The sequence below is a fragment of the Anopheles gambiae genome, chromosome 2, assembly GCF_943734735.2.
Source record: "Anopheles gambiae chromosome 2, idAnoGambNW_F1_1, whole genome shotgun sequence".
NCBI classification, from domain to species: Eukaryota; Metazoa; Arthropoda; class Insecta; order Diptera; family Culicidae; genus Anopheles; species Anopheles gambiae.
The window spans coordinates 76,118,785-76,146,733 of record NC_064601.1 but is presented as its reverse complement, the minus strand read 5'-3'; the positions used below and the strand labels follow the sequence as shown (position 1 = coordinate 76,146,733).

General features: G+C 39.0%; 3 protein-coding genes across 4 annotated transcripts in view; 2 read left to right on the top strand and 1 right to left on the bottom strand.

The window, feature by feature from the left end:
* Positions 1 to 5,794: 5,794 nt before the first annotated feature.
* On the bottom strand, positions 5,795 to 7,447 carry LOC1275822 (fibrinogen-like protein 1). The gene is made up of 3 exons (XM_061646455.1): positions 6,780 to 7,447; positions 6,078 to 6,692; positions 5,795 to 6,018 (listed from the first exon to the last, which is right to left on the bottom strand). Exons 1-3 carry the CDS (start codon positions 7,430 to 7,432, stop codon positions 5,880 to 5,882), a joined length of 1,407 nt encoding a protein of 468 aa, XP_061502439.1. The 5' UTR covers positions 7,433 to 7,447; the 3' UTR covers positions 5,795 to 5,879.
* A 2,050-nt stretch (positions 7,448 to 9,497) lies between these two features.
* Positions 9,498 to 11,030, top strand: LOC1275821 (ficolin-1-A). Its single transcript, XM_315100.5, has 3 exons — positions 9,498 to 9,895; positions 9,983 to 10,609; positions 10,680 to 11,030. Exons 1-3 carry the CDS (start codon positions 9,522 to 9,524, stop codon positions 10,948 to 10,950), a joined length of 1,272 nt encoding a protein of 423 aa, XP_315100.5. The 5' UTR covers positions 9,498 to 9,521; the 3' UTR covers positions 10,951 to 11,030.
* Positions 11,031 to 22,758: 11,728 nt separating this feature from the next.
* Positions 22,759 to 27,949, top strand: part of LOC5667313 (dendritic arbor reduction protein 1) — a 101,350-nt gene continuing 96,159 nt past the window's right edge. Inside the window, exons 1-2 of one of the 2 annotated variants that reach the window (XM_061644775.1) lie at positions 22,784 to 22,849; positions 23,540 to 23,821. In XM_061644775.1, the coding sequence (XP_061500759.1) occupies positions 23,768 to 23,821 (54 nt within the window). In that variant the 5' untranslated portion in view covers positions 22,784 to 22,849; positions 23,540 to 23,767. Of the gene's footprint in view, positions 23,822 to 27,949 lie in introns of both variants that reach the window. The other variant, XM_061644774.1, reaches the window with a different exon arrangement.

Here is a 27,949-nt window from a genome sequence, read left to right as displayed (position 1 = left end):
TACATCTATTATCATATTTACACGTTTTTGGAACATCAGTCATCACACATGAATAAAAAGTGTTCGATTGGTGAGAGCAAAAGTCGGGCCAAACTAAACGATCAAAAAACAATTAATCAACTGATCGTTAGCAAGATTTTTTCTAAGAAGTATCACCGAGAAGAAGCCTTGTCTGTTTGTATTGTAAAAAAAGAAGAAAAATGACTTGAATAAATGAAAAAGAAGAAATGACAATTGGAAAATAATTGTCATAAGATCGTTGTGCTTAGAATAGATTTCAATGGTTTTTTTATCTTAAAGTCGGTTCTAGCTTTATACACATGTGTGGTCAAAGGATTGATGTTTGTTTTCTTGCTGGGTTTCTTGCCAACATCAATACGTAAAAGTTATTTAATAAGTTTTTAACTTTGCCATCACAAACAAATTACAAATTGCTGTAAAAGCACAAAACGTGTATCACATATTTTTTTGTGCTAGAAAAAAGTGACTAAAAGTCGAAATATCTCAGACGTGTCATTACTTTTAAAGCAAACTCGCAGTTTATCATAATAGGGTAATTTGCCAATTGTTGCACACTTAGGGGAAAAGCCAACGTACTTCATATATTTCCAGATCTCCAGATGGAAAAAAGTCACAATATTCTAGCTATACAGTGTTTTGCTGAAACAGAGTGAAAGTGAAAAAGTGTTCGGTCACTAAAGACAACTGAAATCTTTGGTCTATCTATATCAGACAGACGTCGAGTCATCCAGAACATTTGATCAAAAAGCGTGGGAAAGTTTTGAGAGTTATATGAAGCAGCTTCAATCGTTTCATCACAGCATGCATTGAGGTGTTAGTTGGGGTGCATGCAGTGGTCAGGATGCAATTTCGATCATTTTTACAACGTTTGTTCATAGTGTTGTACTTAAAGAAGTTGAAAACATCAAGAAAATATAGAATACAGTGGAATTCTAAAATATAACAAGATCAGTGTCCGACATTAGGACGAAATTATGTATAGCTCAAGAGGACCACAGCTAAGAGTCTAGTTTCCTGATTGTGAGCGTTTGTAAGTGATGAATTACTGAAAAAACTACTCCCATGTCACGTTCATGAGAAGGAAATGTTTAGTTGTTTTAGGTTTTGTGCAGAAAATGCACGATTGCACCTAAAAAGAGTTTGTTTGTGTCAAAATGTTTGCCAATATTTTTGTTTACACTAAAAAGCATGCCGGTCTCATGGTGCAGTCGTCAACTCGAACGACTTAACAACATGCCCATCATGGGTTCAAGCACCAAATAGATCGTGCCGCCATACATTGGACTGACTATTCTGCTGTGGGGGGTAATTCAAAAGTCACTGAAAGCCAACCCCACATATGGTACATTCAGGCCTTGACCGACAACGGTTGTTGAACCAAAAAGAAGAAGAAAATGCATGCTAACTAAAATGCGTTCAACTATTGAATTCTGACTGTACACCGAAATAGACAGAAAAGAGCCCTAAACTGGATGTTTTTCTATCGAATAGTGTTTAGGATAATAGCTGGAATTCCGCAAAACTAAGTAGCGAACTTGCACCTGCTGCGCGAAGATGGTAAACAAAATACTGTCAAAATAATGGCACATTGGAAAAAGGAGTCTTTTGAGTGTGCAATAAATAGGATCGAACCACTCTCTTTGTTCCATTATTATTAAACAGTGGATAAATATAAGTGTATTTTTTTTAACAAAACAGGATAGTCAGCCCTACATAGAGGGACACGGTCTATTCAGGGCTTGAACCCATATGACGGGAATGTTATTATGTCGAACGAGTTGACGACTGCATTACCAGACTATCCAGAGAATTAACAATATTTTATTTAATATCAATCAAAATATAAAGTTTAAGTGGTTGACAGGGCGAAATAAACCTTATTTTATGAGTCACAGTTCTTAGCAGTTTTGCCAAGAAATCACTTCGTTTTGATCGAAATCAGCCGAAATATTTTCATTTGTGTTTAAAAAATCGAAAAAGTACTTTTTTTAATATAAAATAGTAGAACATGTGGCAAAATGCTCTATGCTGAAGAAAAAGGCTAGCTTTAATCAAAATTTTATAATTATTTGAATAAACAACAACTAAGCAATACGGCCTCTTTGGACCGTTCCTCCTGAATTAAAAAATAAATAAAAAATAACAATTTATACGCAGTGAGCAATAATTGGATGGTATGCAACAATTGGAAAATTACCCTATATACAAACAAGAAATGACGAACAAATAAAAGGCGTGATTGTTTCTTAGTTTTTTTATTTACTTTTTGTTTTTCATAGAAATGGCCTAGTTGACCGTATCACTAAGAAGAGGTTATTTAAACAATTTAAATTTATTTACCATGATTAAAGTACATGGTTCCAATGTAATTAACCTGTGAGATAACATTTGACCCAAACATAGCTTAAAAAAATAAAATTCAAATAAAAAACAGTAGTTTTTTGTCTTAATTATACTTTATTATACGCAATCAAGTGTTCCTGCTGTTTATGAAAAAAATGCTGTTTATTTTATACGCCATTGAAATTTTACATTTTATTCGTTTGTAAATATGTTATATATTTCGAATTTATATTACCCTAAGTCTAAACCATTATTTGTAAAAACATTACGCTTTATAGTTTTTCGGTCTCAATATGTAGTTAAATTTTCAAATGATTATTTTGCTAAGAGAATAAGTATGATTTAATAAAAGTTTGCAAATATTTATTTGTTTACACCTTATACACCTTACACTTTACATTCTCTGCAGTGTTTTTCTACAAACGATTATCGGTTCAGGTGCAAAGTCCGTGAGTCCAAACCATCCAGCGAGACATTCATCCTTTATAGCCACCGTGTGTCAAAACAAAATACACAACATACAATATGGATCTTGTTTGGATTAAACCTGTCCAAAATATAAAAAAAAAACGACAAAAATTGAATCATTCACTTTCGGCCGCTGTGGACCACATTCCACTCGATTGGCCTGTCAACCGTCAGCCGCCAACCCCGGGCAGGAGGTGATTTGTCACTACACTTGCTCCCGTAAGGTGAATGAAAAAGTAAATCAAACCGGTGGCCCATAGGGACAGTGACACAATCAGACGTAGAGGATCAGACTACAACAGAAGAAGCAACAACAGCATCATCATTGCAGGCTCATACATCATGATTAATTTCAACCGCAGTATCTTGAGCTTCCATGGTTTGTACTTTGTTGCCGACTATTCTGCGATTATCTTGAGAAGCTGCTCTCATTGCATTGACATTGATCATCTTCTACAAGTTCCGTAGCTTGATGGAAGATCCGTAAGACGAAATATACATCAGAACATATCCCGGTTTGGTATTATGCCCTCCTCAATTCGGAAGCTACCTGGCTCATCATTATCAAGCATCGAAGCTACAGAGTCTTGAAAAGAAGAACATAAATAACAAACAGAGCCAGAACGATACAGAATACGTCCTACAAGATTACTCAATTCTTTCCTCCTAAGCCCTGGTTTATTGAATTGTATCCACTTGTGACGGAAACGAATCCCGCCAGAAACAAATATATCATTCTTTGCGCCGGAACCAACGGTCCAAAGGAATGGGAGGATTTTGCTTTGCTCTTTGACTTCAGACTTCGTCGAGGGATGGCAGGTACGATCACTGTTGCGTGGTTTTATGAATGAACTATTTCCATGGACTATGTTGCGATAGAAGGAGCGCGTGAGCAGTCATTCGTTGCTGTAAGATCTTTACTGCTAGAACAAACGTGTTCACGGGAGAACATGTAGTAAAGTGTATCGCAGATATAAGAGTACCGATTTGTTCGGTGGACAAATTGAGTGAAATAAATCACGCTGCGCTTGGTCAACTATTTAAAAACAGTTTTCAATTTGCTTGGGAGAATACCAGCTTCAGCCACACTAGCACGCGTGTAATAAGATACTATTGTAGGTTATTTTGTTCACAAACTTAAATATTAACGCTTCAAATGTGTATAAAACGTAATATGTAATGCAAAATAATTGTTGATAAATTGCTCTGTCATTCAGAAGTTATTGGCCCACTAGCTCAGATATTAGTATCAATTAAAAATTAATTTTAAGTTAAGATTATCTATATTAATGATTAGATGCTATCTACATGCTAGTACGTTTGAATCTTTAAACGGTTTGTAAGTAATTGTATTCTAAATTCTAAATAAAAAGCAGATTGACAAGCTGTGCAGGTTGGTTGATAATGAGTTGACGTTATTTAATCCTATATTTTACGACGCTTTTGTTGCTTTTGTTGGGCTTGGCTTTCAGTGACTGATTGATTTCCCCCCATAGCAGGATAGTCAGTCCTACGTATGGCGGCACGGTCCATTTGGGGATTGAACCCAAAACGGGCATGTTGTTAAGTCGTACGAGTTGACGACTGTACTACGAGACTGGCTACGAGTTGCACGCCATCATTCGGTTTATATTTACTGTTTTATTCACTGCCGTTTCTGTCTTGAAACTAAGCTAGATAAGATTCATATCTGAGTTATTTGATTTTACCTTCTTCTATTTGGCATAACGCCCACAACGCGGACATGCCGAACTGTACAGGCTTTCAAGAATTACTTCATTGCCACGCAGCCGGATAGTCAATCCTTGCTACGGCCACAGTCCATTGTGGGCTTGAACCCATGACGGGCATGTTATTGAGTCGTTCGAGTTGATGACTGTTCAACGGAACCGCCCCTCTGATTTTACCCTTTTTTTTAATTTCTTGAAGCATTGTAACATTTCACATGTTTTTGCCGCTTGCTTATTGTTATTGCTTGGTTAACTGGGTTACTGAAAAGTAATTAATTGATAGCTTGGATTGCTTTTGCAAAGGAGTAACTACATAAAATTGTGATTTGCTTTGGTAGTGAGACGTAGCAAGATTTAAGGTGATTTTAATTAAAATGCTCAAAAAAGTAATAGTAAAAAGTAAATAGTCCTTTCTATTTTACAAAAACAATAAAAATCAAATGTGCACCAAACTAATTTTTGTTGAAGAATTAGTATGCACATTATTAATAAGTTTCCTCTCACAACTAGTCCGATAAATGTTCATTTTTTTCGGTTTCCAGATGAAGATGACGCGTGATGACATGGCGGCTCGATGGCTGGACCAGGTGAAGCGAGACCTGTCGGAGATGGTCGGAGGTGCCTACATGGATGGGAGGCTGCAGCCAGGGACCGAGCATCCTGGAGAATTGTTTTGGACCGGGCCATGTCTCACCGACGTGCTCTATCGTGAGCAGGCTAACAAGAGAGAGAGCGTATGATATATCGTTGACATTCATTTGGAAATTCTCAGTGCTGTAGCTTATACTGTCTATCAGCTCGTTTTTAAAAATAAAAGAAATAAATAAAGATAAAAATTAAATACCTGTTTCTTAAGGCAAATTTATTTTTGATTTTAGTGCATTTAAACGTGTTTTTAATTTTTGTTTCGTGTACTACACATCATCAGACATTGTACCATGTGGTAACATTTATGGGTTTCTGAACATGGTTTTACTTGGATCATTTCAAGTAGACTGCGCCACATCCAATGTGGAGAGACAAAGATAAACTGCAATAGAGAAAGAAGGCAAAATTCACCTTAGCAACGAATAGAAACAGGGAAGAGCGCAATCTAGAGCGCAAAGTGCATTTGAGAGAGTTTGGTGAGAATAATGCTCGCATAACACGGCGATTTTATGAGCGTTGCATTTTCAAAGCCAAAAGTAAGCGACTTCAATAAAAACGTGTAAAATAAAATAAAAACTCGCACATTTGTCCAAAAACGTGTCAAACTTTATTGAACGATTTGTGTTTGCTTGTTATTCACTATAGCTAAAAAAGTCAAGTTTGTCGCGTTCAGTAGCCCGTTCCACCACCAATTTGTCGGAGCATCATTCGGGTCTTCTTCAAACTGTAGTTGTATCCGCGGAACGAATTCCAGTAGATACCGGTCTTCTCTAGCGTAGGTCCGTTCAGGTACAGACCGTTGAGGTTGCTGTGAATGGGGGAAAAATGTGTAAGCATGTTTTTTGTATCTTTTCACGCTATACGTACCTGTCCCCGCAAGATTTGTACCACCAGGCACCGTGGGTGTGGGCAGCACAGTTCTGATCGAACTTGTCATTGTCGTAGTCGAAGGTGGAGAAGCGCATGCCCTCTGCCTCAAACGAGTTGCCAGCACCGCCGAGGAAGCCCTTCAGCTTCAGGATCCTGTACTGATCGTTCTCATCGGAGATTGAGAACTGATCATACTGGGCGTAGGTAACGTTCTTCTCAAAGTCCTCCAACATAATCATAAGCTGGGCTCCACCGTTCTTGGTGAACTGGTAAATACGATCCAGTCCAAGCCAGTACTCTCCACCGTCGTTGTTTCCGAATCCATACTTGTACTCCCTCCATGGACGGTAGAAGTCAACGCTACCATCGAAACGGTTCTGAATGACCATCCATCGGCCGCCATAGTCCAGCATGCAGATCACTTTTACCGGCTTGTAGAAGTTGGCCTTAATCCAGTAGGTGCCCGTTTTCTTGATGTTAGGATCCTCACAAGAAGAGTAGATCCTGTCATCCAGCGGCTTGCTCTTGCGTGCATAGCTGCACTTCAGTCCGAACAGAGCCTCGGTCAGATAAGTTCTATCAGGGATGTTTTGCTGGAACTGAGTCAATTCCCTGGCGATGGCATAATAAAATGGCAAGGTTATTAAACGACTTATTTACCATGGGAACTGTGGATAATTTGTAATTTGAAATACTTACTCGACATCAGACTTAATGATGGTAAGATTCTGGCGAACGATATTTAGCTGATTGTCGACAGCATTTGCGATCAGCTGTGTTTGGGATGACACGAATGCAACCGATTCCGTCTCTTTGTGGATGTCTCCAACGTCTCTCTGGATGCCATCGGCCTTAATTTCCAAATCTAGCAGCGACTTGATGATCTTCTCATCCAGATCGTCGATTTGGTCGACGATATCCTTGCAGTTGCAACTCGGCGGAGGGTTCGGTTTTGGGAAGTCGTACTCTGACTCTGATGGTTGTGGAGGAGGGTTGGGGTACGAGCCTCCATAGCCGCCGCCGTAACCGCCGTCGTAGCCACCACCTCCGTAACCGATATTGGACGGAGCGAAGTTTGGTGGACGGTAATCACCGTGGGAGTTACCTCGATGTGGTCCGTGAACGGTATTGTAGTATTCGAAGTTGCGCAGACCACCATCATTTTCAGGGATTTCGTCGCTCGCCTTGATCTCCTCGACGATCTCTTCCGGAACCGCATCTTCCTTGTCCTCGGTCGTTTCGGCACTAGCTAGCGCCAGCGCCAGCGTTAAAACTAGTAAGAACTTTCTCATGCTGCACTGCGACTCTGCCAAACAAGACTCCAGACGGAACTGATACAGTCTGACCACCATCAGGCTCAATTTATAGCAAATTTTGGCAGTTCAACGTCCCTTTCTGCGATCAGCTGGTACCGTTACTTACGAAACATCTTCCGAACATACCACCACAAACAGGTCTACTTGACCAGACAAATCCCGAGGGTTTATCGGCTCCACGCAGCTAGCACATCCAGCTGATAATTTATTACGATAGCGAGATCGGACAGGAATAGGCACGCGGGAAGAAAACGTATGCTAGCTAATATTCTTTGCCAAAATCTTTGGCGAATGCCGCTACACGTACAGCTCAAACTTTCCGCAACCTACTGGTTCATCTATTCACATCTTCCTATGCCCCATGATGTGTCCCCAACACCAGCGTCCAGTTGTGTTCATTAGCGCGCCGCTACACAAGTGGACCAGCTGACCGTTAAAGGCACAGGAATTGGCCCATTTCTTCCCAAAATATGCAAATTTCCTCTATAGCAACGTCTAATCTGCCTAGAGCAAGAACTGGTTCTAGGAGGGATCAAGTTCGTCGATCTAATGTACACAAGCAAAAAAAAACTTGTTTTTGCATGGATTTCGTTTGGTGTTTGATTTCGATCGCCTTAAAATCGATTCAATATGTAGAATAAAAAAAAACGATAAAACCCGCGAACTTACCAAATAGTAGTGCAAACCAAATCCGCTCGATCTGTTTCGCTGCATGCTGTGCTCGATTCACATTATACAACAAAAAAACCAGCTCACTAGAGATAGTTGGTTAGCACATTATGGGAGCATCAACAAATGCGACAAACTACACGCAAAAGATAGCTTCAGTTGTTTTTGGGTATTCTATTTTTGATGAACCTTTCTACCTGAGACACGAACTATATGCGGTCAGTGACATTCAGATTAATGGGAACACTGGCAAGATAACAATACTTTTTTTCTCTTTTTGGAGGCCTATAATTACACTCACCCTCCAGGACGCGAGTGACAAGTTAGCGAATATCACAGCTAACGGTATATTTTGCGCTTTATTTTGTAGCAAATATATTTGCAATTTAAAATGCACATCGATTGACGTAGGTAAAATGTAAAATTAAGGTCAATATTTTTTTGCATTCCCTCAGGGTAACAAATAGGCTCAGACGGGCAATTTATTTCAATATTTGACCATAGTAAGTGGACGAAATATTTTGGTTCAATCGATATAGAATTCTTTGCAATACGATTGATAAATACTAAAATTAATAAATTGTAGTTTACATCTGTGTCCATGACCACTCAGTGACATTAAATCTAATTTCAATTAAAGTGTTTTACTGTGTTGTAATAATGCAATTCATCAAAAGTATGCGAACAATATTCTAATTCTAACAATCTAATGCCTAATGCGATATGCGGAGCTGAATTGGTGACTCATAATATGAATGTAGTTGTCATGTTAAGTATTACATAATTAATTTGCTTTCAAAACCAGCGTCAAGTAAAGTTAATTATGGTTACATATTAAAAACATTAAATTACCAAATGATTAAAACACTCTAAGTGGAATAAGATTATATGATGTGGTGAGTACTGAGAGCATAAACTTTGGTAAACTATTGTTGAGATATACCTATTTTTAAAACTGAAAAATGTGTTTAATTTGCAGAAATATAAGTGTCTCTTTTAAAGTGTATGTACAATTCCGACACCAATTTTTAAATGCATCTATAAGTCTTTAGTAAAAATTAACTGGACTTAATTTAATTCATTTAGCAATTAGTCTCTTAATAAAACACAGTCTAGTTGAAAACATAATTGTTATTATTTTTGTACTTTTCCAAAAAATCTAATTGGATAATCATATTCATAGGCCTATTTCATTTATGCATGAAACCCTAGAATAGACATACGAAAACAGAAAATGAACAATAAAGTCCAGAGATAGGAAGAATCGTGAATTAGGTAACTCTCATTCCGTTTGCCTCCAGTTCGCCCCACGGGTGATCTTCGCATCCATCCATGTGTCTTCTAACGGTATCGCATCGCGGTCCCATTGGACTCATCTTCTGACCATGGCCGAGGAGTATTTAAGGCAGCGTTTTCGCAAGACGACTGTCAGTGCTCACTAGGAAGCGTTCGCAAGATGAAGTTGATCGTGCTTGTTTTGGCAGTAGGCTGTACGGCTAGCTTGGGCTACGCCGAAATCGCTCCAAAGTATGGAATTAGGCCACCGACGCCCACCACCCCTGCACCCATTCAGCAGGGTGGCAGTGATATCGATAAATGTGGCTGCCAAAATATTGTGGACAAGCTAAGGAAGGTAGAGTCGAATCTTTTGAAACTCATCCTGAACCTGCGCAACAAGTACGGTGCTGTGTACAGTGAGCTGCAGGACATGAAGAAGAACGTCAAGAGTGTGTCCTGGTATGTCGGTCAAACGTCTAAGACGGGTGAAAACATCAACGATCAGCTATTTAAATCTTCGATTGCTTTGTCCGAGATCATGCAGTCAATCAGGTATGACCGAAACTTTCATCGTGAATGTTTCTTGCTCTAATTAAATATGTTCTCTTTATCCTTAATTTTACCACAATTATCTTGCAGAGATCTTACCATCAACCAGCAGGGGTTGGTGACAAAAACGTTCCTTACCGAATCTATTCTGGATCTGGAAGGACGCCAAGGAGAGTACAGACCTCCGGCACCAGAGGAAGACACTATCTTTACGTCTTGTGATGATTCGCGCATTACCCAGACTGGTACCTACCTGGTGCAGGATGCATTCTCTGAGCCTACCAAGGTGGTTTGCGTGCTTGATTTCAGCGTGGGACGATACACCGTTATCCAGAACCGTCAGGACGGATCGACCGATTTCTACCGTGCATACAGCGATTACCGTAGCGGTTTCGGCCAGTTCGATGGTGGCGATTACTGGCTGGGTCTGGATCGCATCTACAATATGACTGCTTCAGGAGATTACGAGTTGTTCATCGTGCTGGAAGATTTTGAAAAGAACGTTACTACCGCGACTTACAATGAATTCGCCATCGGTAGCGGTGCGGACTTCTACCCTATTACCAAGTTGGGCGGATACTCTGGCAATGCCGGTGATTCGCTAGGAGCAATAAAGGGTGTGCTGTTCAGCGCGTACGATCTCGATCTAGACAACAGCGAAATCAACTGTGCCGTCTCTAACCGCGGTGCCTGGTGGTACACAGGTTGCGGAATGAGGTAAGTTAGCACCGGCGTGTATTTAACTAATGTTGATCATTTAATATTTGAACATTTTCTGTGATTTTAGCAACTTGAACGGTCTCTACCTGAAGGGTCTGACTGGTGGTACCACTGGTATGTTCTGGGAGACTTTCCGCGGAGCTAACTACAGTCTTAAGAAGAGTCGTATGATGTTGAGGCGCAAGGAAATGGTAACCACGACCGAGGGTACTACGACAACCACAACCGAGGTTTCTACGTCAACCACAACAACGACTGAAGCAACTACCATGCCCCCAGAGACAACAATGGAGACCACGGTTCCATCCACTGATCCGCCTATGCGCCGTTTCTACTGATGAGTGAACATTCTGGTGGAATTATGATTGACTTTAAGTTTAATTGAAAGCAATAAAAATAATGATTTTTAAAATCTTAACGCGGTTCTTTGTTTCGTGTATCGCATAGTTTGTTGAAATATACAAAAAAAAAACACTAAATGTTCCCAGTAGTATGAACTCTAGAAGGACTTTTTTTTCATTGCATTTAAACTATCGGGTAAGGAACATCGTTTACACTTATGCAGTATATAGCATGTTTAATTAAAATTATTGGTTGCATTGCAATACAGTCTTTCAGTTAGGTGAATTTGAATTTAGCGAATTTTTATTTTAGACAGTTCATATGTCAAATCAGTACAATTTTCTCCATCAATTTTGTAATAACAAAAATTACAATTTTTCCAAGAGTTTTAAATTATTAAAAATACCCAAATAACAGAATTTTCCACACAAATTGCATCGAATAAGTAATATATTACATAAATGAACTAAATTTAAACAATTATTAATTAAATAAATTATTAATCATTAATGATCAATTATATTTTGGTTGATCGTGATATTCGACTTAAGGGAAATACGAGTTACGCGAATGTCTACGGAACGCATTGTTCGAATAAATCGGGAAAATACTGTACAGAGAAACCCTTCCAAACTAGTATCTCGCATAATGAGCATTATCGTTTGTGTTTCTAAACGGTACGATCCTGCTAATTTGAAGAAAAAAAACGGAACGCGGAACGTAGGTTCGAGATAACTTGCCCTGCTTACGCTTTTCAGTTGCTCACCTTATATTTTCCAATGAGCAAAACTATTCTTCTACTAACAGCTTAACGTAATACATTACGCTATACATTAATAATTTAACAGAAAATTCATCATTTTTCGATGTTTATACCAGCGATGTAAAACTCATATGACCCCGCCGGCCAAAATGCCACTGAAAATAGTAGCATGGATCTCAGCCTAGTTTTTACATGATATTATATGATACAAAAATCAGATCGTAAGCTGATCTTTTCATTTCATTTTGGGATGATAGTTATGTTACAAAAGTTAAATCTTTGATCTAACTGAAAAAAAAAAAAATAGCTGTATCAGATTATTTTCAATTGGTCATATGCCTCTGATATTTCCAACATTTGCATAGTTTTAAGGAAACTAGCAAGATTCAGTACGCAAAAATAATGTGTAAAAACTGGCCATGACTAACGCGTTAGTTCCAATACAGAGCAGTGAATTTTGTAAAGCAAAGTTGATATTGGTGTCACTTTGATTATCAATATTTTTGAGCTGGAATTAAAGTAGCGAATTCTTACTTTTGATGCTGTCTAAAGTCCATAAATTACAACATGTCGTTCAGTCCAGTTCAGATCGTCATTTTACAGAGGAGTGTAAGGTGACATATAAGTTCCTAGTACCCTTTATTCCCCTACTGCCAATCTCTTTATTCAAATGAGAAATCTTTATTCATTATGACGACCAAAATCAGAATCATAAGCCCACCTGTAGTTTATTTAATCACATTGATCTTGGTAGGATGCCTGATGGAAAGCTTGAGATCGTTTGTAACATTCTATCAAATGTAACGTGTTTGTGCTGACATCTGATTTCATCTGATTTCTAAACATTTTGCAGTTTTTATCTTTAGTATCTTTAGTTTATTCGACTAAATTCAAGTTCGAACTTTTGCAAAACAATTTGTAATAGTGAGTGCTACTGTAAAAGTGCAGTGATAGCAATTTGTAATAGTAACAATAGTGTAAAAGTGAGACCTTACGTGTTTAATTTCTGTTGACTGAGTGATTTTGTTAATTTGTACAAGATTTTTTCTTATAGAAATTGCTTAATTGATCGTCAAGTGACATGATTGATGGCTTTATAAAAAAGTTATGTTCCTAAACTACATACAGATGAATAAGACATATGAGGTTGAAACATGAGTGCATGTTTTGCTAACAAATTCAATCATCGTAAAGGGTATCACATAATTTACATTGATTTTTTAACCATTTTACTTAAAATGTGCGGAATTGAAAGCTCAGTTTTATCAAAATAACTATGTTTGATTTTCCTTCTATGACTACAACAGTTTTTGAAATTCTCATCTTTCTTATGCATACATGCATAGATACATGCTCCATCCGATTTATCATGCGTAGTAGTGTTTTTTTGTGTAGTTCAAAACGTTTAAATAAAAAGACTTGCTTCGAACTATCATGTACTTGCTTCCTGTACCATCATCCAAATGCAGTCAAATGCTTGCTTGAAAGGATTGCCAAATCGTACGCTATGAACGTTTAACAATTACAATTTTTCACTGTACATTAACCCAAAAATGCGTGGTACCATGCAAAATAGTGAAACCATCGGAGCTGCATAACTAGGTCTAAGTGAACAACTTTAAAACATGCATATAACGGGTTTATATTTCCCACGGAATAGTATACAATAATAATATACATTAAATAAGGACATACCTGGGCCATGGGTTTTTTTTTATATGAGCACATGATGAAGCAACAAAGTTAAATGAAGTTAGTTTAATTGATTTTATTTGCATTTAGCACTCCTGGATATCCATTGCTGCTTGGTACACAAATAGTCTTGCAGAAGATAGGGTAGTGGTCAATAATAAGCCGTGACAGTGAGCCCTGTGGATGGAAGACCCATATGTCATATGAACATGTCATGACATTTAATAGATGCTATTCCATAAGTTCAGCATGCCTAAATTAAATTTTCGTATGTCCTATATGGTTGTAAAAATGGTCAATGATAGCGGAATAGTCAAACATCTTCTTCTTTACCACAACAACCGTTGTCGGCCAAGGCCTGCCTGCGCCACATCGGGGCTTGGTTTTTAGTGACATTTTGATAACCTATAGCAGGATAATAGTCAGTCATATTGGAACTTGAACCCACGATGGGCATGTTGTTAAGTCGTACGAGTTGACGACTGTACCACAAGTCCAGCCGATAGTCAAACATATTGAAAAAAAAGAGGGCCACGATTGCTAATGTAACGGAAACACTAACATTTGTAAATAAAACATTTGAATAAGTAAATAAGACAAAACTATGGAAGGGCTATAAACCGGGATAAGAATTCGATGGAAACCTGTACCAAGATAGCAACACGGTCATAAAAAGTATCAGTAAAAAGACATCAAAAGAGAGCAGGAATGCTTATCTACATGTTTGCATGAAAACATTTAAATATGCCCTGCAGTCAGTATACACGTCTTAAGTTCTGTTGCGAAACCTGCAACCGGGCCAAATTGACTAGTAAAACATACAAATACTAATGACAATCACATAGCGGAAAAAAGTAGTTTTTTCATTGCATTTACCACTAGCGCAGAACTGTCTCCAATTAGCGATTAGCTTCTCATTTCTACAGAAATCATTGTCCTTTTTTGTCCTCATAGCATAGTTGTTGTACCGTTGTAGCAGTGACTGATAGTGTTTGTCGTGCGCTGTTATCAATCACATACACAGGGTTTGTTTGTGTATCCATACTAAAAATAAGTAAAAGAGATGAGGAGGACGTTATGCACCGGATAGAAAAGAACGCTGAGAGAATCAGGTTCAAATTGAACCTGGATGCTTTGTTTACATCAAATTGGCCCATTAAATTTATGAGAGTAAGATGTCGAGCGTTCTAGGCCATATCGCAAACAGCACTGAGAGCAACCGGTTCAGTACAGATCGCAGAGAACGCTGAGAGCAGCCGTTTAGATCGGACCGATAAGTACGTTAATGACAGTCGATTCAGGTCGTATCGCAAAGAACGGTGAGAGCAAAAGGTTTAGTTTGAACCTGCTTGGGCTAAAATTAAGGATCGCTTTCCGGATGCTGGAACGGATCACACCTTGCAGGTTTGGAACGCAACGCGCATGACTATTTCTAATAAATTTTTTGCAACCAATGTTAAATTGTTAACATAGAGCATTTTTTTTTTTTTCATTTTGATTATCGCTCAGACAGACTTTTATACTACGATGCCATACTAAGAATCGTTCAATGTAAAATTGTTGGCAAGTGTCGTATATTTGTGCACAAGTGGTATATTGACGAATGTTTCTTATGTTTCGATAGTAAGTTTACATTAACGCATAATCTACCAATCGCTGCCACTTAGATGAGTTTCGTGTGACTACAAATTTGTTGTATATTTGATAATGATTGATAATTCGATAATAATAGACAATAATTGGTCCACCGATTTTTGGCTTAATCTGTTTAAATTAAACTTTAATTTAATTTCATACGATCGTGAATCGATCGACTGATCGATATCGAACAAAGAAGCCGTTAGTTACCCCAATCCTAACTATATTGATGATGTCAGCAGAAGCGGAAAGGCCGCTTTAATACTGATTCTATCCTATGTTTACAATTTTCTGCATATGCTACGACCAGAGGTGGATTAAGCAGTACGCAAACTATGCAGCCGTGTTTGTGACCCCCAAGCATCGAGAAAATGTCATCAACCTTTCTCTGGTTTAGAAGTCCATACACAACTTCTAGCTCGACACTTCAAAAATGCCTACATTTGTGTGACCGCTTAGGGCCTCCACTGGTGTTAATCCGCCACTGGCTACGACACTGTCGTATTCTAATGTCGGTCGAACAAGGGCACAATGTAACGATTTGATACACGTAGTATCATCAAAGTCTATTGCAAAATGAATATTATTATTATTATTATTATTTATTAATCTTCAACGGGCCCTATGGCCTAATTAAGATGTAACAGTTCATTAAAAAAAAAAAACATAACAAAACATGATTTGCAGCGCAATTCACTGCGGCCATGGCAAAAGCCGGAGACGTTCCTTGAAGCACTGAGTTGAGATGTCGAAGTCGAAGCAATCCGAGACAGTGTTGAAGACAGCCGACATGCGGAACATAGGGTCAGACCGACCAGCGCTGGAACGGGGTTGAGCGAGCCGTAGAGTTTCTCTAGACCTAAGTGTTCGGGATGGTGCATAGATATCGATATTAATCCTAACGCCCTGTTTGTACACCGAATCATATCGTCATACAACTATCTGAAACATAAGTTATCATCCATAATTATTCCTAGAATTTGCCCACCTATAGAAAAATATATATTTAACTGGTACGCGGGCCTGAGTGAACGAGATTACAATACATATTTCTGTAAAGAGACTAAATTTATCACTGGAGAATCACTCATTTAACGAATCTAGTGATGCTTGCAGAACACACCCGTCATGACTTCAAGTCCTGAATGGATCGTGCCGTAGGACTGCCTGATACGTACACTCTTTTTTTGCTGAGTATCGGTTAAAAATAACTGAGATTCGCACATCGGCTTATTATGATAATTACAGCTTAAGCTTACCGTTTATCCGAGATTTCAGATTGGGTTAGTCTGAATCGTTTATCATAGTTATTTTGCAGCATTGCAAGAGGTGGAATTGTGTCCTTAACCGTCATGTGTACAACCGCATACCCGGGTAAGTTTCGCATCTGTATTCCAAAATAACTTTTGACTAAAAAATCGTATCGACTTCAAATTTTAAAAATGTCTCAGAAAAGATGTTTTCTACCCATGCGCAAAAAATAAAAAATATCAAAAATGTTAAAATTTTTTTTCATTATTTAAGTTTATATACCCTTCACATGTACAACCGCCTACCCGGGTAGGCCATACATTTTGTATGGAAGAATAATGTTTTTCGTGGTTAAAAGCGTATATCTTTTGAATTACTAGTTAGATTTGAATAAAAATTGTCTTAGGGTCACAATAATGTTTTATAACATATCGAATTTTAAAAATCCTATCAATATTTTTTCAATCAAAAATGTGCTGTAACTCCAACACCCCAACCGGCCTTGCAGCATGTTTCGAGAGGATGCTTATGTCTTTTTCTTTTCTTTCAAATGTTTTATTACAATTGTGTGCAGTTAAATTTTATTGCATGTTGTGTAACAATATTTTGAAATTAATACTGAAATCATCTCTTTTAAAATTATACCAACTACTACAGGCAAACGAAATATAATTGGCTGAAAGTTAACTCATACATTCATACTTTTGTCATAGTGTTACTGCCGAATAGGAATGGGTGTTTTGGAGCGCACCAATGGCACCCACGGCTCCAGAGCCGGATCTACACCAACAGCTCCGGAGCCGGATCCGCAACAACAGCTCCGGAGCCGGCTCCGTACCAACAGCCCCGGAGCCGGCGGCGAATCAATGGCTCCAGAGCCGGCGATGAATCAACGGCTCCGAACCAACGGCTCTGGACTAACGTTTTAATAGAGACGGCATTGTATGATAGCGTAAAAAACGAATCTATCTTCTCGCAAGTGTAGAAGCTAACACCCGATGTGATTGAGTGATTGTTGAACAATGTTCAAAACTTATCGATTTTTTTATAGATTTCTTTCAACATTATTTACTCAGCTAATTATGAATCTTCCCGATTGAAACTTTATTGAAAATGTTGTTTTTTGGTGCAATCTGTAAAAACCGGCTCCGGAGCCGTGAGTGCATAGTCGTTGGTGCGGAGCTGACTCCGGAGCAGCTGGAGCGGAGTTAGCTTCAGAGCCGTGGGTGCGGAGCCGGCTACGTTGGGTTGAAGTGGAGGAGGTTCCGAAATTGTCTTGAGCCGGTCGGAGCCGGTTTTCAATAAAACATGATGAGCATATTTTATAGATCGTCATCATATATTTTTATACAACAAGCAAAACAATTGAAAAACGTATATAACTTTTGAAAGAAACCTAAGTTAAATTTAGAAAAAGACTATTCATCCACTTTAAACATGCGGCCTGGCCAGTTATGATAGTGGAGTTAGAACATATTTTTGATTGACAAAAATCTTAATAGGATTTTGAAAATTCTAATTTTACAACTATATGTTATAAAACATTATTATTAACCTACAAGACAGTTTTCATTCAAATCTTACAACAAATTGAAAAGATATACTCTTTTAATCACGAAAAACATAATTCTTCTATACAAAATGTATGGCCTACACGGGTAGACGGTTGAACGATTACGTAAAGTTTTTTGGTCGTACACAAGACGGTTAATCCATAAGTATCATGCGGACGATGTAGTGGCTCTACAAACAAATCACGTGTATGAAACAATGGAATTTGTCAAGTTCAAGAAATATGAATGTCAAAATATATATGTCAATATGATATGACCACTTTTTGAAGAAAATGAATCAATAATCATAATAAAGCCAAAGTGAATTGCAAATATCTTCCCAAATATTAGTATTGCGAGGACATTTTTAAGTTTTTTAAATGCATACATCTACAGTGGCCGGCAAAATAAAGTGCCCACTACGTACAATTTTTCATTTTTTCCGTGAAAAATGAAGTTATTGTACCGTTATATTTTTTGAAACATTGTTCGTGATATGGTTAAGAGTGTGCAGTTGGTATGGTTATGGTATGGTTACCATGACAAAAATGAGAAGTCAAGATCACTGTGTCAAAATAAAGTGTCCACTTTATTCATTCTATAGAAAATATTTTTTTGAAAAATATAACACCAAATTTATAATTTATATGTGTTCCTCTCGCATTCTTTACATGTTCGAGGATCTTTGGTGTGATTTTTTTTTTAAATTTTAAAGGTTTATCTAGTTCTACATCTAGTTTTTGCATGTGGTTCTTCTCAAGTGTTATCCAGAGCAATAAATTTAAATTTATTTGTTTGTTACACCAGTTGTATCCACCTTCGAACTTATAATCTGCCAAAAATTCTCGATGACACCAAGAGTTATACTTTATGGAGGACATGCAAGGTGATTTATATGATACGAGTTGAGAAATGTTTTTTGTATTGTTTTTGTGTTGAGATGTTAGCCTGTAGGAACATGTTTTTAGTCTTCAAACCCCTTTTTTATTAAAGACATATCCCAAAGAATTGATGAAGGAGGTTAAAATATATATCAGCCATAGTTGTACTTTCGATTCACACCAGTTTTCCCGCTACTCCTAAAGATAAACACACATTGCCATTTTCTTAATTTACTGTCTGTTAGATGTGGCATCCTTCAAACACGTCGCCTGATTTACATCAAGTCTAACAAAGCCAATTGGCTTCATTATGATCAAGAACATGCAGATATATCGTTAGATTGTTAAAAAACTGGTATTTGGACAGATAAGTCCAAAATTGGAACTGATGTTCAAAAATATCAACCCTATATGTATGAAGGGTGCAATGTGATGACCAGGGAGGGGTTTTCTATGCGAGAAGTTTGGAGAATGGTATGAATCGACGGCATAATGAAAGCTTATACCTATATAAGCATCATATGTGAATTTATCTGTTTTCTGTCAAAAATACGGAGTTATTAAATAAATTAATGTTCCAACAGGAAGACGAGACAAGCTATACACGAAGATTAAAAAAAAATCAATCGAATCGAATAAAACTTCTTTAATGGCTCCCACTTAATCTTAATTTTTATGATATCGAGATTTCGTAGGCAAATTTTGATGTAAATGTGATGGAAATGACGTGATTAGGAAAAACAAGATATGTTAAAGCTCTGAAATACTCTTAAGAAAAACCAATGCCAAAAATGTGCAAACAAAAACAAAATAAATTATGTCAAAGATCCTCGAACATGTAAAGAATGCGAGAGAAACACATAGAAATTATAAGTTTGGCGTTTTATTTGTTCAGAAAATTATTTTCTGTAGAATGAACAAAGTGGGCACTTTATTTTGGCACAGTGATTTTGATCAATTTTGGAAAAAAATAATTTTTCTCAAAGCAAACTTCTCATTTTTGTCTTGGTATGGTACTGCACACTCTTAAGCATATCATGAACAATGTTTCAAAAAATAAAGCGGTACCATAACTTCATTTGTCAGGAACAATTGTAAAAAATGAAAAATTGTACGTAGTGGGCACTTTATTTTGCCGGCCACTGTAGATGCCACTAGAAACTTACCAGTCCATTAGCGGTCCTGGAACTAATTATTTCACTTTTCATACAAATTGCATCATACGTATAACGAGTGGTATCAAACTAATTTGACCAGCTGGGTGAAAATGTGGCCTAAAATATAAATTGGTGTCTATCTAGATGGGAAGCTACAGCCAGGGATCAAGCATCTTCCAAATTATTGTTGATCAGGTCTCGACGACGTGCGAGCAGGCCAACGAGAGAGATAGAGAGAGAGAGAGAGAGAGAGAGAGAGAGAGAGAGAGAGAGAGACTAAAATTTCAGCAATCCAGACGGTAACAATGAATGGTTACGGAGAAACGTGCCGAGAAACGAACATTGTAGCTGAGCAGAAGATCGACTGCTTAGGACGTGGAGAGCGTAAGGAATGGTTCGACATGCCATTAACTAGCTTCAAAGTTTTAAATTTGCTGGCAGCGTAAATATATCAGCTGATCGTGAAAATCTGGGAGTAGGAAGAACTACCAGAGGAGTGGAAAAACGGCCAGACAGACTGGGATGCTCGATTTTTCGTGCCATCAAAGTCCTTAATGCTGTCTACAAGATCTTTTTCCAGATTCTGTTCTGCAGGCTTCGGCCTATTGCTACAAACTTCATCGCCAGCTACCAAGCTGGGTTTATTAGAGGCAGATCCTCCCGAAGTGCGGAGAGCGCCAGATCCCTACGCACCATCTGGTCATCGACTTCAAGGCGGCCTACGACACCATAGACCGGAATCAGCTATGCAGCGGTACCATTTCCCTGGGAAGTTGATTCGGCTGTTAGAAGCCACCTTGAACGGGGTGCAGTGCAAGGTGAGTGTATCGAACTTGCCGTCGGAATTGTTCGAATCTCACAGGGGTCTGAGGCAAGGTGACGGACTCTCCTGTCTGCTCTTCAACGACATCCGTGGCACGATATTCTACCGGTCTCTCCAATTTATTGGCTTCACGGATGACATCGACATCATCGCCAACACGATAGCGAAGGTGTATGAGGCGTACACCCAACTTAAACGCGAAGCAGCAAGAATTTGATTGAAAAACAACGCGACGAAGACTAAGTACCTGCTTGCCGGAGGCTCAGTCGGTGATAGGGTCAACTGGGAACCAGTATATTAGTTGACAGCGACAATCTCGATGTAGTAAAGGAGTTACTTCGGATAACGTCATTAGTAGCGAAATCCGAAGACACATTGTGCAAGGGAATCGTGCATACTATGGGCTTCACCAACTGCTAAGACCCAGAAGACTTCAAGACCGCTCGAAATGTGAGATATATCGCAAATTGATTCGCCCGGTGGTTCTCTTTCGACATGAGTCTAGGACTATCCGAACATCGGCATTGGCATCGGCATCCGAACATTGGCAATCAAGAGGCATACAAGATAGCGAGAGAGAGAAAGCGATAGAGAGAGAGTGAGAGATGGAGAGAGAGAAATAGAGAGAGAGAGACAGCGAATGAGAGAGACAGCGAGAGAGATAGATAGAGAGAGAGATAGGAATCTTTTAAAAGGAAAGGTTTTTGATATTTGATTTAAAAAAAAGTCTATATTGTCATATTGAGGGCACATTGAAGAAGCTTTCGAGCGAAGAAAAAGGATAATATTGCCTGATCTATAGTATTCTAATTTCTATCTAAAATATTGAGCCAACTTCCATTTACAGATACGTTTAAATGATAAACATGAATAAAAATCTAATACACATATTTTAGACTCTTTTTCGTAAAACATTGATCACATTGCATTATGTTACTTATTTTTTGTGATTTTTTTTGTGATGTTCTGTGGTATTTTACATTGCGTTTAAAAATAAAATAATAATACCATTCCGTGGAGTAGTGATATCATTGCATCACTACAAATTGTGTTGGTACACTTGCCCTAATTGAACTTATTGTATACTAGCTTTCTTTTCTTTCTTTTCCGTAACTTTTCAATTACATTTTTGAAGTACTAGTAACATAGTGTATATACATTTTTTTATCACTCCATCCAAAATAGAAAAACATTATTCTTAAATGATATTCTTAAGGTAACAAGTATTTTGATTTCCTTGTCGCGTTTAAGATACTATGGATTGATAGGAAAAGTATAAGAAAAAGAGGAATCGATGATTCTTTTCCTTTTGTAACGCACAGTAACGTACCACAGTGAACTCAATATTCTAATGAACACTTTCACACACGTGTACCATTACGAGTACGCCCACTTTTTACAATAGTACACGCTGGAGATAAAACTGGTTTAAAGGTCTCGATAAAGGTGTGTGCGTGAATGAACTTCGTCAGATTCGATTTGAAGACGAGAGAAGATCATAAAATGTATTCATTGTTTTGCTGTTTGTTCCTTCGCTCTCAGAGTTTTTTTTTCAAACTGTTAACTGTTAAGTAGAGCTCCGGTGGGGTACTTTCGCAAATAATTTATCTATTCTTTAACTTCATAATTCATATGTCAAACTTCATATTTTCAAAATGTTCGATGAACAGCTAACATTGCTATGGCATACATTGTGTAAAAACCTATGGCTATTGTACTTAAAATATGGTGAAGATGCTGTGTTATTTCGTGCGTAAATTTATTTTTAGGGATTAAAGTAAAAAAAAGTAGAATTGTTTGATAATTTGTTTATTGATTTTTGTTCAATAAATCGTTGTTTTTTCAAACACTAATGTAATGTATTGGTTCAAGCATATGTCCTAACATGGAAGTACTGTGTTCATTGAGAGAGAATGAACTCAAACACAGTGAGAGAGAATCGATTTCATCGTACTGCGAGCACGCTTTACCTTAGGTCCCAATTGGACATGGTGTTTCGCCGGCTCTGTCCCCACTATCTAGCATTTTTACGCGGCTCAGCCACGGCTTGGGTGAATTCTGTCATGTGTCGATAAACCAGCACGCGAACAAGACGTACGCGCAATCGCTCCGTGAACCAGTCCTCCACATGCTCGGCGTATGTTGGGACTACGTAATATCTCGATCGCATTGCCGCCGTAATTCGGCACCAAGTGAAAGTGTACATCTAGCACTGGAAGTTATAGCTCAGAGCTCCGTGTGATTCCTTAATTCAGTTGAAAGGTTTAATTTAAGGTTTAATGAAAGGTGTTTTGCCCCTTAATGTTGTCGTGTAAATGTGCTGTTCTGCCACGCACCAGCACCACAAAAGTTGCGTAGTGTTATCGAGGAACCTGATCGACCGTGTTATCAGCTAGTGTGATGGATGATAGTTCAGCAAAAACCGCGCTCAAGTGTATCACGTTTCGTGTCTTTAGTCTGCTACTGGTTTCTATGAGTGTTGCTTATTGTATGCCAAACTAATCACCAAATCAAAAAGTGAATAATTAGTGATAACTGGTGGATATGGTTACGTGTTTGTAAATGTTGATACCGTAGACCTATTTTCGGGAATTTTGTGCATGTTTTCGAAGGGTCGTAACTCATCCATTCACATCGTGCCAGCCGCTTCCATATCGCAGGGATCGTGTGATTAATGTTCTCACATTTCCGACACTAATCGAGAGCGTATGCCATTCCAAAACACAGGCACCAGAGCTCGCCGTACGGAAGCTGATTGTGTTATCGGATGTGCAAATCGAGCCCTTTTCCTAATCGCACATGCTAATAAGTTCGATGTACCTTTCAGCTAAGCCGTGCTAGACAGTGATAGAGTAGCTTGTGTGCTGAATACTTTTCTACAAGTGCACCATGACAGCATAATGGTGTTGATCGTGTAATGTCGTGTATATCATTTTTCATTAATGCAAAGTGAGTGAAATTTGTCGAGGTAAACTTTAAAACCAAAACCAGCGCGTCTTCCTGCTTCGATCGTCGCGATCTCGCCGACTGAAGTAAAAGGTGTGGGCCTCGTTTTATGGATACAGCAGGAGATCAGATAGTACCGTCAACAAGCTTTTGGGTAATGCAGGTGAGTTTGTGGCAAAACTATTTACGACGTGTTTTACGACAGCTTATGAAAATTAAGAGAGATCTGATTTGGTAGCTAGGATGTCATATCAATTAAGCATGGTTAACAGTTACAGTGGCAAAATTAAATACTTCTTCGTTTAAATTAAATTGTTGAATTTTTTTTAATAGTTGTTCAGTAGGAACGGTCAAAAAAATCCGTATTGCTTATTTTATTTATTGTTTTGTGTTTCATTTAAAAATGTATTTTTTCTTAAGTTACGATTATTATTCGCATTGAAGCAACAAATTGCGGTGATTAAGTAATGAATGTTATATAATAAAACTAGATGAATTGTTATAACACAAGTTTTAAATGTTTTATGGTGCACTTGTCAACAAGCTCTCAAGCACCCATAAATCTTAACGTTAGGTTTGCAAATCCCTTTTCATGGACCCGTTCCACTGTCTTCGCCTCACAGTACGATTGAAGAAGCGCTTACTTTCTACACAAATATTTGACAAAAGATGCCACTGGGCTGGGCGCTATGGAACGGCTACACCCGGGCTCGCTTACACTCTTCGCTACCGTCAGTGTTGCGACTGCAGTAAGATGGAAATTCCGACGGCTTTGGTAGATTAGTCCTTCGTTCACCCGATCATACGCTGCGCGCATTTAATTATTAGCTTTGGACGCGCGTTAAAAGCCACACATAGATAGGTAAAATAAATTATCAATGATTGGACCTATTTGAGCAAAACTAAACAAAAAAAAATGAATGAAAGAAGCGCGCAAAGGAGAGGCACGTGCAAAGAGACGGAAGAAGCGACTGCAAGCCCTAGGAAAACCAATGATTTCTATCAATAATCCACCGCGTCCGTAAGGTCCAACCGGCGAACACGGTGCGTAGCGTGTGCCACCCGTCATCCTAGGAAGGAATTCCTTCGCGAGGAACGTGCACTGTGTCGGTGGATCATCAATAAATTAAGCCTACAGAGAGCCGCGGCTCGGTGAGTGGGGCCTCTGATGATGGTGATTAGTTTGTCCATCGACCTGCGCACGATCTTCTCCCGGTTGCTGTACGAACACAAATCTACCAGACTGATCGTCTGGCAAATAGAGGATGAAGCAGACGATGGCAAACGCTCAGCGAAACCAGGGCAAATGGGGCACGATTGTGGCAGGTCGTCGGCGTAGATGCTTACAGTAACAAAAAAAAGACTCTTGGCAGATACGACCAGTACCGAAGGTGGCACAGGAAGCGCCTAGAACGTGTCGGATTCAATAAAAGTGAAAGATAGAGCTATGGCAGTGCGCTCTGCTCGGGTGGTATTGGTAGTGGGTAGTGTTTTGTTGCCGTAGACGATGATGTTTTGGGTGGTTTTAATCGATGGATAAATTATGCGAATCTACAGCCCCTCGCCGATCGATCAAATAAATCGATGACCATGATGATGATGACGGTGTCGTTTGCTTTCGGACGACCAAGCCGTGAGCGAATTTCCATATCGTCTGCTCGTGCCCGTCGTGGTCAGGTGTGCTCGAAATAATCGGTGATCGATCGAGTGTGGTTGGTTATATGCGTCGAAGTGCAGAGAGTTCACCATCATTCAGTTTGAGATAGTGAAGAATTGCTTTGACAATGAGGAAACTTCATCTTTTCTGATTGTGGTAGTGATTACTTTCCCTTTATTTATACTTTCTTTTTACATCATCTTAAAATATATGTGTCTATGTCTATGTCTATCGCTATTATAACCTGATTTAGGGTTTAAATTCGTTTTGTATTATTTTTATAACAACACTAACGAGTATTTCTTGCACCCAGGTGCCAAATTAAATTGGAAATCTTTCTCCCAAAACATCAATTGCATTCGCTGCCAGATTGTGTTCAAATGTGTACCTTTACACCACACACCTTTGCTACCGTTCCGCACTGCAAAAGACGCAAAAGGTCAAATGTCAGTTTCACCTGCGAAAATAAAAAAAAACCCTCTCACAGCACCGGCAGCACCGAAAAACCTGTTTCTGCGCAAGCATGGCGATGCATAATGACATTAGTGAAAACATTTTCCCCGGGACAAAGCGTCGTGATATCTGCGCGGGGACGGAACGATGCTACCGATCGCCCGCCGCCACGTTTGCTACGAAGGGTGTTGCAATTGCAATACTTTCCGTGTTCGTTTTCCAAATGTCAGTCGTTCGATACGGCATGCGATGCGATTTGTGCACTGCAGACACACACACTGCACACGGTGCAGGTGCAGGCCGCACTTTTTCATGATTTTCCACATCCAATCCCGTTGCATCGGGCGCGCATTATGCAATCGTTTGCGCTGTCGGTTGCAATTTGCTACACTATACCGGCACCAGCAGCGGGCACAGCGCGGTAACAAGCGGGAACCAGCCTCCGGTCGTTTCGGCAGCGAAATGGGCAAAAAAAGACCAACAAATGCATCGATGTTTAGTCAAATGTCACACCATTGACACATTACCCGTTTTTAAATGCTTCTTTTTTTTGTTTGTGTGTTCCTCTACAAAACCCTACTTCCACCTTGTGCTCGTCTTGTAGTGCTTCGTGTTTGTCATGCCAGAGGCATTGATGTTTTTGTTGTTGCTGTAATTCTTTTGCCTATTCTTCTACGAACCTCAGCGCGACGGTTAAGATCGACTGGAAGATCATGATTACTAGCATGATAAACATGTCGAAGGGGGGTACCTTATGCGCTGCCGTTTGGATACAGTTCCTACCGTCCATTGTGTCCCATTCCCATTGCGATGTCTCGGTAAACGATGACCAAGGTAGCAGCACATTGCCGTCCTCGTGGGACATATTATTAGGGCATGTCTTTGTATTGTTCCACCCGCACAGCACATACAGCAATCGGTGACCTCGTCTAGCAATTCTTTCCACTACGGGTTGACAATTTTTGCGAGTTAGTTAGCTCTGCGATTTACTTCCAGATGCGCAAGCGCACGAATCGATTCCCAACGCGTGACCCCTTGACACGTTCAGTTGACGGCCTGAGAGGTTACTTTCACATGTACTGTGCCTCACAACAATGCGAATGAATAGTCGATTTCAATAACATTTAAAATACCTGTATCCTTAAATTCATTTTAGATGTCTAGATGTCCAGCATAGTTTAGTACTGGGCAATGAGGAATAGCAAAAACTAATTCCTATGTATAATAAAGTGCTCGCGAAAATTTGTACCCAGCAACCAGGGCGGAAATTAAAACAAATTCAATTACAGATAATGTCGGTGCGATAGCGTCAACCGGTGTCTTTACCTTTGGTTGCCTCCGTTTCGCTACCGAAGCTTCAAAGCAACCAAGCGGTTCAAGTCGAACGACCTCAATCGGAGTGGCCGGAGAGAGAGGGGGTGGTGATGCTGGTGGCCTGTTACAATTGCAAACGGGTTGCAACGGTACGATTGAGGCGGCTGCAGAGAAACATGAATAATTGCATTAAATTTTGTGCAAATGATTCAATTCTTACCGTCAATTGTTCTGTTTTCACCGTTTCACCTTCCTTCACCCGGGGGCTTCCTGCAGCCCTTCATCTGCTCCCAGCTCAGGTTAGCTTTGTGCCCATGCCTCGGGAACGGGATTGTAATAGGCGGCGGTTGTACAACAATCTGATTAATAAATTGAATCACGATTTTCTTCTGCCACGATGTGGTGCGGTTTGTGTTTCGGCCGGCTTGTCTGAGGAGGGCTTATTTATTTTGCTGCCAAGAACAGCACGCAGTAATCAGAAGGGAACGATTTGTCGCCTTGTAATGATGTATGCTTGCGGGGGTTGTATATTTTTTTCTCGCACTGCTTCACGGTGACGGAGTTGAAGGATCGAAGGATGTGAAGTGACATAAACACGTTTTACTGTTTCCTATCTGATTTAAACCTCAACCGCCTGTATTAGTCAGAGCGATGTAGTTCAAAGTATCAAATAAGTATGCTCTAGTGAAATTCCTTTCTGATTTAAACCTCAACCGCCTGTATTAGTCAGAGCGATGTAGTTCAAAGTATCAAATAAGTATACTGTAGTGAAATGAAAAAATTAAAAACAATAATTTTCTTATCATTTTTTTCTTTGAAGCATTTGTGTAACGAAATTAAGGCTCGACCCCTTGAAATTTCATGCTG